Raw genomic sequence first — 12,786 nt, forward strand, 5'->3', positions numbered from 1 at the left:
GGGAGGCCAGCCGGGTGCGCAGCCCACCCAGCGTGTCACACTGGTGTCGGCGGGACAGCGGGTGGGAGAGAGAGAGAGAGCGTGTGTGACCCAGACACCGCGTGTGTGTTCGTGTGTGTGAGGCTCCGTGTGTCCGAGGGACGTTGCGTGTGACACCTGTGGGTCAACACCCCGTGTGTGTGAGAGGCACCCATGTGTATGAGAGTCACTGTCACTGTGACACCGAGACACCCGTGTGCAGCTGTGATAGGTGGCATGCGAGACCCTTAGTGTGTCTGACACCCGCGTGCATGTGCAACACCTCTGTGTGTGTGTGTGACCATGCGTGTCTGTAACACCTGCATGTGTCTGAGACACCACCTGTGCCTTTGGTGACACTCGTGTCCATGTAAGACATCTCTCCATGTCTGAGACACCCTGTGTGTATTTGTGACACACACACAACTGCGTGAAAACCATTTTGCCCAAAAGACACCATGTGACACACCCAAACATGTATGAAATATACAAGTGTGCGTAACACCCCCCTGAGCGCGTGTATCTGCAACACTCAGCTGAGCACACAACTTGCTCCATGTGTGCGTGTCTGACAGCAGCACGTGTGTGAATCGCACACGTGTGAGACACCTCTGTGTTTGTGAGAGAAGCACTGTGCATGTGTGACACGTGCATTTGTATGTGTGACACTCGGCCATGTGTGTATGTGGTTTGTGACCACCCACTCTGTGCACAGCCTGCTGCAGGAGTGCCTGATTCACATGCCTGATTCACTCTGCCGCACATGCCTGACTCTGCGTCTGTGTGTGCACGTGTGTAAGACCCCCGTCTTTGTGGGCACAGATGTGTGTCTCTCTGTCCAGTCATGCACACCTGACTCATGGCACACATGTAATACATACCTGCCTGTACGTGTATGAGCACTGGGGTGGCTGTGTGCATAGGAAGCCCAGGCACACACGTATGTGCGACTTGCTGCAGGGCAGGCTGCCTGACCCACTCAGTGTGTGTGGAGGGGGTGTGTGGGTGTGAGGATGTGCCGCTCTCTTTTGTATGTGCAAGATTCACGCCAGCGTGCCTGTGCAAGTGAGGAGGCAAAAGGAGCTGGGTCTGCCTGAGAAGAGCCCCACAGCTGTGTCCCAACCCGCCACACAGCATCCTTGTGTAGTCGGGCGGTGGAGAAGGGAAAGGAGGGCACAACCCTGTGGCTGTATTCAGACATCAGTGAGATGAGTGGGTCCTTCTCCCCACGGACTGATGGGAGCCAGACGTGCTCAGCGGCCATGGCCATGTCCCCTCTGATGCTCCCTCTGTCAATTGCCTTCCTGGCACTGTTTGTCCCTGGGCCAGCAGAAAACCTTGGCTGCTTCCACTGTGTGTATGAGACCCTTTGGTGTATGCAGTGTGTGAGGCCTGAACTCGTGTGCATGTGTCTGAGAACATTGTTGGTCCACAGGAGAGGCTTGCTGTGGTACAGGGGTACATACCTGACCCTGGAATACACATGCACACGTGTAAGACTGCGTGTGCACCACTTGTCCATCACATCATTCATTTCAATGTGTGTGGTGACACACTGAATATGGCCAACACTCAGAATGTGTGTAACTCGCAGAACTCGAGATGTGTGGTTTGGCTCAGCCCAGCATGTGCATGTCTCCACAGTAGTAGGCGTACATGACATTGCTCTGCAGTTTGGTGAGATCCTCCACTCGGGAGGTTTGAGACATAGTGTGCACCTATATAAGCCACAGCGTATTCATGCATGCTGCTCTGGAGAGCATGAGACCTGTGTCAGTGTGTGTGACTCCCCCTGTGTGCATTACAAACCCATCTCCACATTTCAGTATGGCACTAACTCCCCTGGGCTTATGATTCTTCTTGCATGGGTCAGTCTGCATGCACGAGTGTATTGTGTGTCCCACTCTGCGCTACAGGAGTGCCTGGGTGTGCAGGAGCTCATGTGACTGCAACATGTGTGTTAGCTCCTTGCCGGTTGTGACTCCCTTGACTTACGTGTGCACAGGACCTACTACAGCGCGGCGAGTCAGGCGTTCCCCGTCTGTGCCCCTCTGCCTGTACGCACAGCCACAGGCTTGTGCAATGCATTTCAGGGAGCTGGTGCCGGTGCAGGTCCTGCAATTCAAGGCATGTGCATCAACTTCTGCTCCAGTAGACAGGACACAGGTGCTTCTGTGAGTCACTCCAAGTTTTGCACAATTTGTGGTGTTTGGCTGTGGGCTCAGTCCTTTTCATAGACCCCATCTGACCACAAACTCCCATATGGCCTGTCCTGTTTCCGAGACTCAGATTCCTTTTTCTTCCACCTTTGTTCATGGAGGAAGAGCCTCCCATTTCCCCTTTTGATTTGTTCTTGCTTTGCAATCCGTAGTGATGAGCAAGTGCAGAACAACTACCACCTTCTGTGCCTATAACGTACCATCATGTGCGTGTCTCCTGGCCTGGGGCTGCACAGGCTTTTTATTTATCTGACACTTTATTAGAGTATTTTTCCATCCCTCCTTCCCTGGTGTTTTGCAAATTTGCAATACCTTTTTCTTTAATGCGAGTAATCAGACAGCCTGACTGTAGTCTTTCTCCCGAACGTTTCAGAAGGTGACTTCCAATGTAACTGTCCTTCCTTTAGATGGGCCAAGCAGCAATCCGAGCTGAGCTTTTCAGTATTTTTTCTTAGCATTCTTTCAACAACTTTTGGGCTACTTTCCACAGGTCTATTTTTGATTCTCTGAATTTGTGGTAAATTGCTCAAAATCATCCCCTTTTGATAAGCATTTAAGCTGATAACTATTGAACTATGATCCATTATGTGTTATTATCACACCAGCTGTGCCTTGGTTGGCAAAAAGCAACAGACCTGATGTCATGGCACACATCCAGGTACATCTATCAGCAGTACTCTCTAACAATGCCGTTTATACATGGCAAGAACTGAAATCAAACCAAAAAACTCCATATTTTTCTTCAGCATATACAAACCCAACAATGAATTCTAGTCTAAATTGTACTTTTCTAATGTTGCCAGAATACTTAAATATTTTTTCTTCGGTTTATTCTCTGATATTTTTTTCCTCTGCTATTTTTATACTTCCAACTTGTTCTGCTTTCTCTTTATCTCCCTTTCTGATATTTTTGCGGGTTTCTGTCCTTCTTTGTGTGAACTTTCTCCATGAGAAAGCCTCCAGCAAGATTTTAGTCCTAGGGTTCTCCGCTTCCTAAAGCAATTACAAACTTCAGCTTTTCAGCAGGCAAGCCCAAATATAAACACTAACTTCATTCTTATGTTACATTTTCCTTCTGAACCTGCTACTACAACTTCACTTTGGCTTGCGTACAAATGTCCAGTCTGTAAACAGAAGGGCTGCGTTTGTGTCAGAGGATCCCTTTCAGTCACTAGAGGTATGTATCTCTTGAACAGGTCCCATGAGCAATCCTCATTTCATTGGGCTGATAATTACATGGTTAGTTTCTCTTGAGAGATGTCTGGTCTTTCTCCTCAAGTTGCAAAATGGCTTTACTTCTTGCACAGAGAGCAGCTCTTACCAAAGACTTAGACCTGTGTTTGCTCCTGCATCATGTATTGTCTTTATTGTGAAGATGTTAAAAGAGTGACATGTTTACTCTCTAAGAGGAAAAGTATTTCTGTGCATAGAAAGCTTTTTTATATAGCATAAGATACCAGAGCCAGAGTCACTAGATAGAAGATGTAGAAGCCACCCCAGAAACATGCAGATTTGCAACTTCAGTGGTACCAGGCCTTGGAACGAACTGGTCAGCTGTCAGTCTCAGACTTGTTTTCTGTCATCTGTTCCAGCTCAGCTAAAGCATCTTGGCTGGATTCAGGTGTTCTCTGGCTGGTACTCAGCAGGTCTGACTGAATGATCAAAATAATCCCACTGTCTGTAAGATCTCTCCAAATTTATTTCCTGAGCCATCACAACTGTCATACTCATTCTGTCATCTTTTCTAAGAGGGTATTCCGCTTAGCAATGAGAAACCAATTCTAAAATTAGTGTCACACGAACATATTCTGTGTTAGGGTGAGACAAATCTCACCTTGAAAAGAGCTTTTTCTCCCTGTCTGCTACTGAAAAGTCTAGGGTAAAGACCTCAGTCTTAGACATTGGACTTTTTAACAAATCTTAGTGTCGCTGAAATGCTATCTGTGAATGAGAAAGAAAGACCCAACTTCATATAACACTTCAGACAGCCTCAGTTATGGTTATCCAGCCAGAAAGAATTTATTCCATGATTTTACAGATTGTTACCTGGAGCTTAAAATGACACCACTAAAACAAGCCCTGTACAGATGGGCACATTCTCTGAAGAGGAACGTAAGAACATTTTGGGAGTAACAAAAGAATGTTCACATCTGACAGCTGTTAGAGCAGCATGGTCAGTGTGTTCCTTGTTTAAAGCAACATTTGACAATCTGTCTAGCCCATGGACAAGAGCTCAATTACTCCTGCTGCCTTCACTGAAAAGACCCTGCAGAGCTCAAAATGAGAAAGGGTAGGCATAGGTGCATGGGAGAGTTTTTGAGTCATGCTGGATTGGAGATTCACATGAATAACTGATTAGCTATAACAGTTTGCAAGACACAGCAGCACCAGGAGATCTCCTGAGGCCAAGAACCAACAAAGAAACAGCCTAAAAAGAACCCACATGTAGCACTGGATCTTTAAATGACCTTTGAAGTCTAAATGACTAGCAAAAATTAGTTCTGTTGTGGGAGAGGAAATGTTCTGAGCCTGTACGCAAAAGATACTTCCAGTTGTTAAAATGCTTAAAAGCTATAGCTTTTGATGGAAGGGACCACTCTCAATGCTTTCAACAGCCAAGACATAAGAACTGATACAGGAGCTCAGAACAAACATCTAGTCTACAGTCTTCTTTCTGACAGCAACTCAAAGAGAATGTAAAGGGTGGAGTGAAGGAGCACGACAACACATCGCAGTGCTTCCCTTGAGTACTCTCCCATTGGCCACCAAATGGCAGTCTAGGGATTTCCTAAGCCAGATATTCTTCAGTATCACACTTGGAAATTTAGGCATCCAGGACCTCAAACGCTTCAAGGAGAGGACTCAAAGTTATGAGTCATGTTCATAGGACCAAATATGTGATTCAAACACAATTTAAAAAATGCATTTAATGATACAGAATGGCTTTACCTGTGATTTCTGCCTTTAGCAGTGCTTCTTGTGGCTCTGCTGACCTTGGAACTCTCCTTGTACAAGGTCTATTCTGAAAATAAGACCAGATATGCAGTGCCCTGTCTGGCAGTGGCCATTGTAAAACTTAGTGATGTTACAGGGCAGGTTTAGTCATCTCTGCTGTAACAGTGCCCAGAGCTGTACCTACTATTTTAGATTCAGACATAAACAAACGTAGTCTCTGTCTATAAATGGACAGTGATATTACGTGAACAAACAGCTTGTGGTGATTCACCTGAGACTAAGCTGGATTTGCTTGCCAGGATAATTCACCTGGAGAGCTGACTGCTTCCATTCACCTCCTTTATTGGAAGCAGGCTGAGAATAACAAACTGTTCCAATAACATCAGCCTACTTCCAGTGAACATATTTCCTATTGAGAGGCAGCGCAGGTCCCACCCTGTTGCATGACAGGTACATATTTGGTCATATTAATGTGACTCATAACACCAACTCTTTGCCTTAGAGTTAGGTGTCAACAGCAGGCAGTTGTCACAAAACCCTTGTTTGAAATGGTGATGCCATGCCTTCTCTCCAGCAGTTCAGTGTTCACCTCTCTCTTCCTGGGGTTCTGCAAAGTGTAAGTCACAACAATATGCTCCAGTCAGCTGGCTATGGAATTTCAGGAGAGAGCTGCCCTCAGTCCATCTTGCTGCTATTCCTTTTGGTGCAAACTAAACATGCAGTGCATATCCAGGGCACTTCATGGTGGTTGGGATGCTCACAAAGAAGAGGACAGGCCTGACTCTAGACCACCTCAATGATTCCTAAGCATTTATATTCATTACAGCAGATACTGTAGCCTTGTCCTCTCTTCTTCCAGCTCTATAAACACTAGGTCACACAGTTTTATTTATTGAATGTTTAATCATTTCATACTAAATGGAAAAGCCATTGAAAGAAAGAAAGCCATTATCTGTAAATCAAATAGTTTCAGTATCAGTAACAAGCAAGTGGCCATTTGGGTCTCAACTTCTAAGTGTTAAGCAACAACATAAGACAAATAGCTCTGGATCAGACCACAGGTCCTGTTCTCAGCAATATCTAATAGCAGAAGTCTAGGGAAAAGGACAGGTGCAGAGAGATATTTATGCAGAACATCCTCTTGATTTCCAGCAAATGATAGCTCAGGTCTTTCCAGGTTAAGAGGTGGTAACTTGTACTTAACAGCTTGTTTGCATTATTTAGGGCAGTTATTTTTTGAGCTAATGCAAGCTTTTGGCATCCATAAAATTCTGTAGCAAGGGTTTCCAGTGCAGGCACTATATTTTGGAACTTGTCCCTTGCCTGTTTCACCTGGGGCAGTGCTGGCCCACAATCATAGGCACAACCCACCCACAGTGGCCTTTATACTGTTATAGTTGCAAGGATGTCCAAACCCGAACCACTGAACTGAAAGTTACCTGCACGTGGAGATGTGGGCATGAACCTACATGAATCACCTACTTTAAGGGTCTTAAGGGACTTGTCCAAGATTGCATGGAGAGGCACTGGAAAAAAACATCCCAAGGGGACCCTGATGAAAGCACCTAAACCTTCCTTCAAACCTCCTTCTCTCTGGCTTAGTCTCAGTGGTGTGATCTGGACTTGCCAGATCATCTACAATAGCTTGCTGGGTGCCAGAGCATCTGATCTTTTCTTTTGATCCCATGGAGAACTGGGCTTCTGGCCAGCTAAGAAGAGCAATCCAGCTAGGCTGTCCTCCAGCCAAACTCCCCCTGGGTGTGCTGGTTTGGACATTGATATTTCCCTGACACTAAACTTTCCTCTTCAGCATGAATTGCTCATTACTTGAAGTCCATCAGGGATTTCTTATGTCATGAAAGAGCAGAGATTCTGCCTGAACACACTGAGCAGGACTGACTGCTTTCTATGGATAAAGTTGTTGATCTGTGTATATGTGTGTGCCTGTATCTGCAGGACATAGATGTCTCAGTGTTTTACTCTCAATGGTGTCTCTGTTCTGCAACCATCTGTGTATAAAGCTGCTATTCTCTTGTGAACAATGACTCATACAGGAAAGACTCTAAGAATTAGGCAAGAACTATATTCATCCTGAGTAGCATTGAAGATGAAGATTCAATCCCATAAACTCTTGGAAACTCAGCATTAGTTTTCCCTTGACAGCTTTAATCTTTAAAATCTGCTGTTGCTGACACACATTTGCAACAACAGGTTGGCAGTAAACTCTCTGCAAACAGGTGCTGCAAGGCCACCGGTTGCTTCTGACAAAGACCCAGCACAGCACTGCTTGCTGTGGCCAACCTTTTCCTCACTCCCTTTTCCAGTGAGGATGCACCTAGTGACTCTTCCACCTCCCACATTCTTCTCAGCCCCCACAGATGACTCTCCGCAGCCCTTTCCCATATATTTCCAGGCTACTCTGCATCTCTGCCAACTGCAGTGGGTGAGTGAGAAAAAGTAGGGTCACTGTTCCCAGCACCCTGCAAGCTACACCTGGACCTGGAGCTGCCCCAAAGACTGTGAAGTTGGCTGCAGAGACTATGTGGGGCAGTGATCCATATTGGTATCAAAAAAATCACAACCATATTCACTTCTATATATATATATATCTAGCAAGGTTTGGGTACTTAGGAAGTAGTTGAAAGAAAAATATCCAGAAGATTTTCCCAGAAAGTCTTCTGTGGCCAGAATGAGTGCAGAAAGAAGAGTTTCTGAAAATCAAGTGAGCTTCTCTGGATAGTGGGGAAGGTTCTGCTTTGTGGCACCTTGTCCAACACTGTGGAAAGAAAAGGTTGCAGGGTTCTCATGTTCTCCACTGCCCCAGAGAGGTAACAGTCTCTGGGGATGTAGATTAAAATGATTAAGAAAGTTTAAAACAAGTGGTGACATATCCTAATCATTTAATCATAGGACAACTCCAGATATGTAGACCACACCCAGAAAACATGCACGCAATAAGTACAACTTTTCAATTGGATTAGAATTTTAATTAGCAATTTTATTCTCAGATTTCAAAATTTCTCTAGGATGCTAGATGATAAGCAAGGGTCAGAGGTGCTGACACATGAAAGGAAACTCACTCCTGTGAGTGTGAGTGAAGCTGGGTGGCTGGAGTTGGACAGAACGTTAAAATCAACAGATAAAATCATAGTCACAGAATCACAGAGCAGCTGAGGTTGGAAGGGAACCCTGGAGGTCACCTCGTCCAAACCTCCTGTACAAGCAGGGCTACCTACAGCAAGTTGCCCAGAACCATGTCCAGAGGGCTTTCAAATATCTCCAAGGACAAAGATTACACATCTATGCTGTAAAAATATCATGGGAAAATGAGGTTGCACTTTATCCCTGGAATGGCTGCTTTGAGGACTCACAAGCTGACGGAGGTGATTTGATGGCATCTGAGACAGAGGCCTCATTCCCCTGCTATTCTTCCCCAACCACCACTCTTCCTGCTACCTGCACGGTCCTGACCCTCCTGTGGCTGGTACCACTTCTGTGTTCCTCATCCTTTTCAGTGAATTGATCAGTCTTCAGACAGCAGAATGCAACTCTGTTCCTGTTGGAGTAGTGTGTTCAACTGAATCAGTGAAAAGTGTAGATTGGAAGGGATATCAGGGGTCTTTAGTCCAATCTCCTACTCAAAGCAGGGCTAACTTCGAGGCTAGATGAAACTGCTCAGAGCCTTGTCCACTAGTATCCTGGAAATCCCTGCAGATGGAGACTTCACAGAATCTCTAGGCAGCCTGTCCCAGGGCTGCACCACTGTCTTGGTAAATAACGTGTTCCTGTTGTTGAAAAAGAATTTCCCTGGTTTGCAACACAAGACCATTGCCTCTTGTCCTTTCACTGTACGCTTGCAGGAAAAGCATGGATGCATCTTAATTTGCAACCCCCTTTTCAGCAGTAGATCCCCCACTAGCCTTCTCTTCTCCAGGTCAAAAAAAACTAATTTCCTTCACATCTCCTCATATGGCATGTGCTCCCGCTGACCGACACCAGGGGCTTTTGTTGGATCCCCTCCAACGTGTAAACATCTCCCACATAATGGGAGGGTCCCCAACCTGAACACAGTATTGCAGATGCCGCCTCACCAGTGCCAAGCAGAGGGGAACAACCACATCCCTCCACCTGCTGGCTACTTACTGGCCACTTACTAATGCAATCCCGTAACTGGTTAGCGTTGTTACTGCAGGGGAGCACTGCTGCTGACACAGGCCCAACTTGTTTTCCACCAGAATCCCGAGGTCTTTTCTGCGGGGCTGCATCCTAGCAGTCACTCCCCAGTCTGCACTGATACATGGAGCTGTTCTGTCCCAGGTTGAAAATATAAAGAGGATTTAGTATTTCATAGAATTAGAACAAATGTATGAGGTGAATTAGAACAAACTTATCGCGTGATTAAAAAGGGTCAAACCCTGAGTCCTCTTGTGCTTGGTCTGTCTGCTAATAGAAGTGTGCGTAATGGTGGCACACAGGAACCCGGCTTCACACCTGAGAAATCTCCATTTTCCGCAAAGTTTTTAGAGCTGTACAAGGGGGTGCGATGTGGGTCACAGACACAAGCAAAGGGGCTGTAACTCTCAGCACAATTTACCCTTTTCCTAGCAAAAGGCCCTGCAGGCTTGAACGAGAATCCATAGGCCACTTGAATGAATCTCACTTCCATCCGTTTCCCCAGGACCTCAAAGGAGGAGCAGGCACCATGCCTAGAAGCGATGAGCTTTGTGCGTGCATGGTGTGTTTTTAAATCAGCATTGGAATACTCCTTCTGACATCACAGTTAGAAAAACTTACTAGTAAGAGTTATTCCTAGTATACACTGAGGTATGACACAGCCCCTGCTCTCTTAATAAGCTTCTTTGTTACTGTTCTAAAATAAAGAGTTTGTCCTTTTTTATTTCCTAAGCATATCTCACGTTACCTCTGGTTCAACACAATAAAAAATAGTATGTTTGTTGTTCATAAAGAAATAAATAAAGTTTATTTTGAAAATCTAGCAGTTATCCTATTTCAATTTCCTTCCAGTTTTCTCATTTGGGGTATTTATTTTGGGGTTTTTGTTTGTTTTTTTTTTTTATTATCCTCTCAGTCCCTCTCTTATTTTCCAGCAACTGTCTGCTACGCTTCAGAATGCTAATATGCACCTGCATCTCTTATAAATTTAGTGGCAAGAACTAAGCACAGCGATACAGCAATACAAAAACCTCTGAGCTGGGAATAGCTGAAGTTGCCCATTGGAACTGCTCAGCACAGACCTGCATCTGAGTTCCTGCAGTCTCTGGAGGCTCTGTGCCTCCCTCCTGTCCTCTCAGTCTCTCCCTGTGTGGAGATGCTTAGCTGAAGAGTGAGCAATTTTTGAAGAGCATGTGACATGGATGTTTGCTGTCATTTTCATATTTATAGCTAAGTGAAAGGCGTGGCGCCTGTTTTGTTTTTTAATCAGCCAGGAGCAATTCAAGCCTTTGGCCTGAGCATTGTCCAAACCATCTGCTTGCATAGTGCCCTCTGCCCCTCTGCAGCAGTGGAAGCAACACAGATTTGGACTGAGTCTTTAACCTTCCCTCTGGCTCTTCTGCATCCCTCCCAGTGCTGTCTTGAGTGAGCAAGCTGACACGGTCTGTGGTCACAAAAGGAAGCCAGTGATGCTAATGTACGGCCTGAACACCTATCGGGCTGCTTTACCGAAATACTCCTGCAGAGAGACAGGTGATCGCACAAAACAATCCTTCCTCCTGCTGGCCAGCGTGCCAAGAATAAGGCAGTGCACATGCATCTGGTCATCCCATTGCCTCTCCCTTCCTGGTCTACCGGGACAAGCAAGGGACTCAGAGGGCTCTGCAGATCTCATGACAACCACAAAGCACATCGAGAAGCTTCTGGGAATGCAAAGAAATTCTCAGAGAAAGGCTTTTCTTTCAGCTTTATAAATATGTTTGCAGCCATCATCATGTTAAAGAAAAAATACCCTGAAAAACCACTCCTGCAGAACAAAACTCCCATGCAGGAGCTGTTTCTCATTCTTTCCATTTTTCTTCCTTTATGTACCAATAAGAGTACTGAGAACAGGTCTGTACTTCACAAAAGGATAAACCCTGCTAATCTACTGATGTGTCTGCCAGTATTGTGCTTATCGCAGCACTGTGTGTTGGCCGGGGCTGACGCAGTCCCAATGTGCACAGCTGTGGAATGAAAACCCTATCACGTCACGTGGGGCTGCGGGCAGGACCTGCCACTTTGAGGGGGGTGACAGTCCAAGTCACAGACCGCTGCGTTTGTGACCAGGCTGCCCACATCCACCTCTGACACCAGAAAATGCCATGCTGAAGAAGGTGCGAGCCAGAGCCAATGGTGGCAGGTAGCCATGGAGCAGAGGAAAAGAAACAGTAAGATGGTTTTGGTCAGGTTGACAGGCAGTGATGGCAGATGACCATCTGATGGGGCATGAGCACACTGTGACTGTCAGAGAGCTGTGACTGGCACAAAGGACCATGAATGAGAACAGGATGACCAGTCAGGAGGCCAGCAGTGATGACAGGGTCTAAAACACCAGAGAATCACAGAATCACAGAATGGTCAGGGTTGGAAGGGACCTCTGGAGATCCTCTAGTCCAACCCATCTGCCAGAGCAGGGTCACCTACAGCAGTTGCACAGGATGGTGTCCAGGCGGGTTTGGAATGGCTCCAGAGTGGGAGACTCCCATACCTCTCTGGGCAGCCTGTGCCAGTGCTCTGCCACTCTCAAAGTAAAGAAGTTTCTCCTCATGTTCAGATGGAACTTCCTATAGTCAAGTTTGTGCCTGTTCCCTCTTATCCTGTCACTGGGCACCACTGAAAAAAGACAGTTCCCATCCCCTGGCACCCTCCCTTTAAGTATTTATAAGCATTAATAAGCTCCCCCCTCAGTCTTCTTTTCTCTAGACTAAAGAGACCCAAGTCCCTCAGCCTTTCTTCATATGAGAGATGTTCTAATCACCTAAACATCTTTGTAGCCCTTTGCTGGACCCTCTCCAGCAGTTCCCTGTCTTTCTTGAACTGGGGAGCCCAGAACTGGACACAGAAGGGTGATAGAACCCTAAAGGGAACACAAGGTACGAGAATAATTGAGGCAGATGGAGGAGAAAGGAATGCCACGGAAGGAAGGAACATCAGGGAGAGGTGGGCAGCAGGCCACCGAGTACTGGATGTAAACGGGAAGAGGCAGAGACCTTGCAAGGGGTGACCAGCGGGTGTGGGGTGATGGCACTGGTGCCTGAAGACAAAAAGGAGATGAAAGGAGGTGGCCAGACTCACCAGCTGTCACTTGAACATGACTGCCAGGCTGAACGTGAGCACCCAGCAAAGTCCAGCTCCTACAGACAGTGAACATCCAGACATTTTAAAATGAAAAACCTGCAGCTGTTAATGTCCTCCAGAACATTTTTGGTTTTCAGAAAGTGCCCCTTTCTTCACTGAGACATGGAGGAGCAGCTCAGCATAGACCTGCCTGGGCAGGCCGCCAGGCACCCGCTCCCTCTGCAGAAGGGATGCTGCCCACTGGGGCGGGCTCCGGCACACGGGCACCGGGGGCGGACCGGGGACAAGGGCCCACCCGCGA

The 12,786-nt window shown here is 46.5% G+C and overlaps 1 protein-coding gene across 1 annotated transcript in view; it reads right to left on the reverse strand.

Moving 5' to 3' along the window:
* Nucleotides 1-12,264: 12,264 nt before the first annotated feature.
* The window catches only part of MYH13 (myosin, heavy chain 13, skeletal muscle), a 35,619-nt gene continuing 35,097 nt past the window's right edge, over nt 12,265-12,786 (reverse strand). The window contains exon 40 of the mRNA XM_009885293.1: nt 12,265-12,441. Coding sequence (XP_009883595.1) covers nt 12,265-12,441 — 177 coding nt within the window. The remainder of the gene's footprint in view (nt 12,442-12,786) is intronic.

Source organism: Charadrius vociferus, unplaced genomic scaffold (assembly GCF_000708025.1).
Source record: "Charadrius vociferus isolate BGI_N301 unplaced genomic scaffold, ASM70802v2 scaffold415, whole genome shotgun sequence".
Taxonomy (NCBI): domain Eukaryota; kingdom Metazoa; phylum Chordata; class Aves; order Charadriiformes; family Charadriidae; genus Charadrius; species Charadrius vociferus.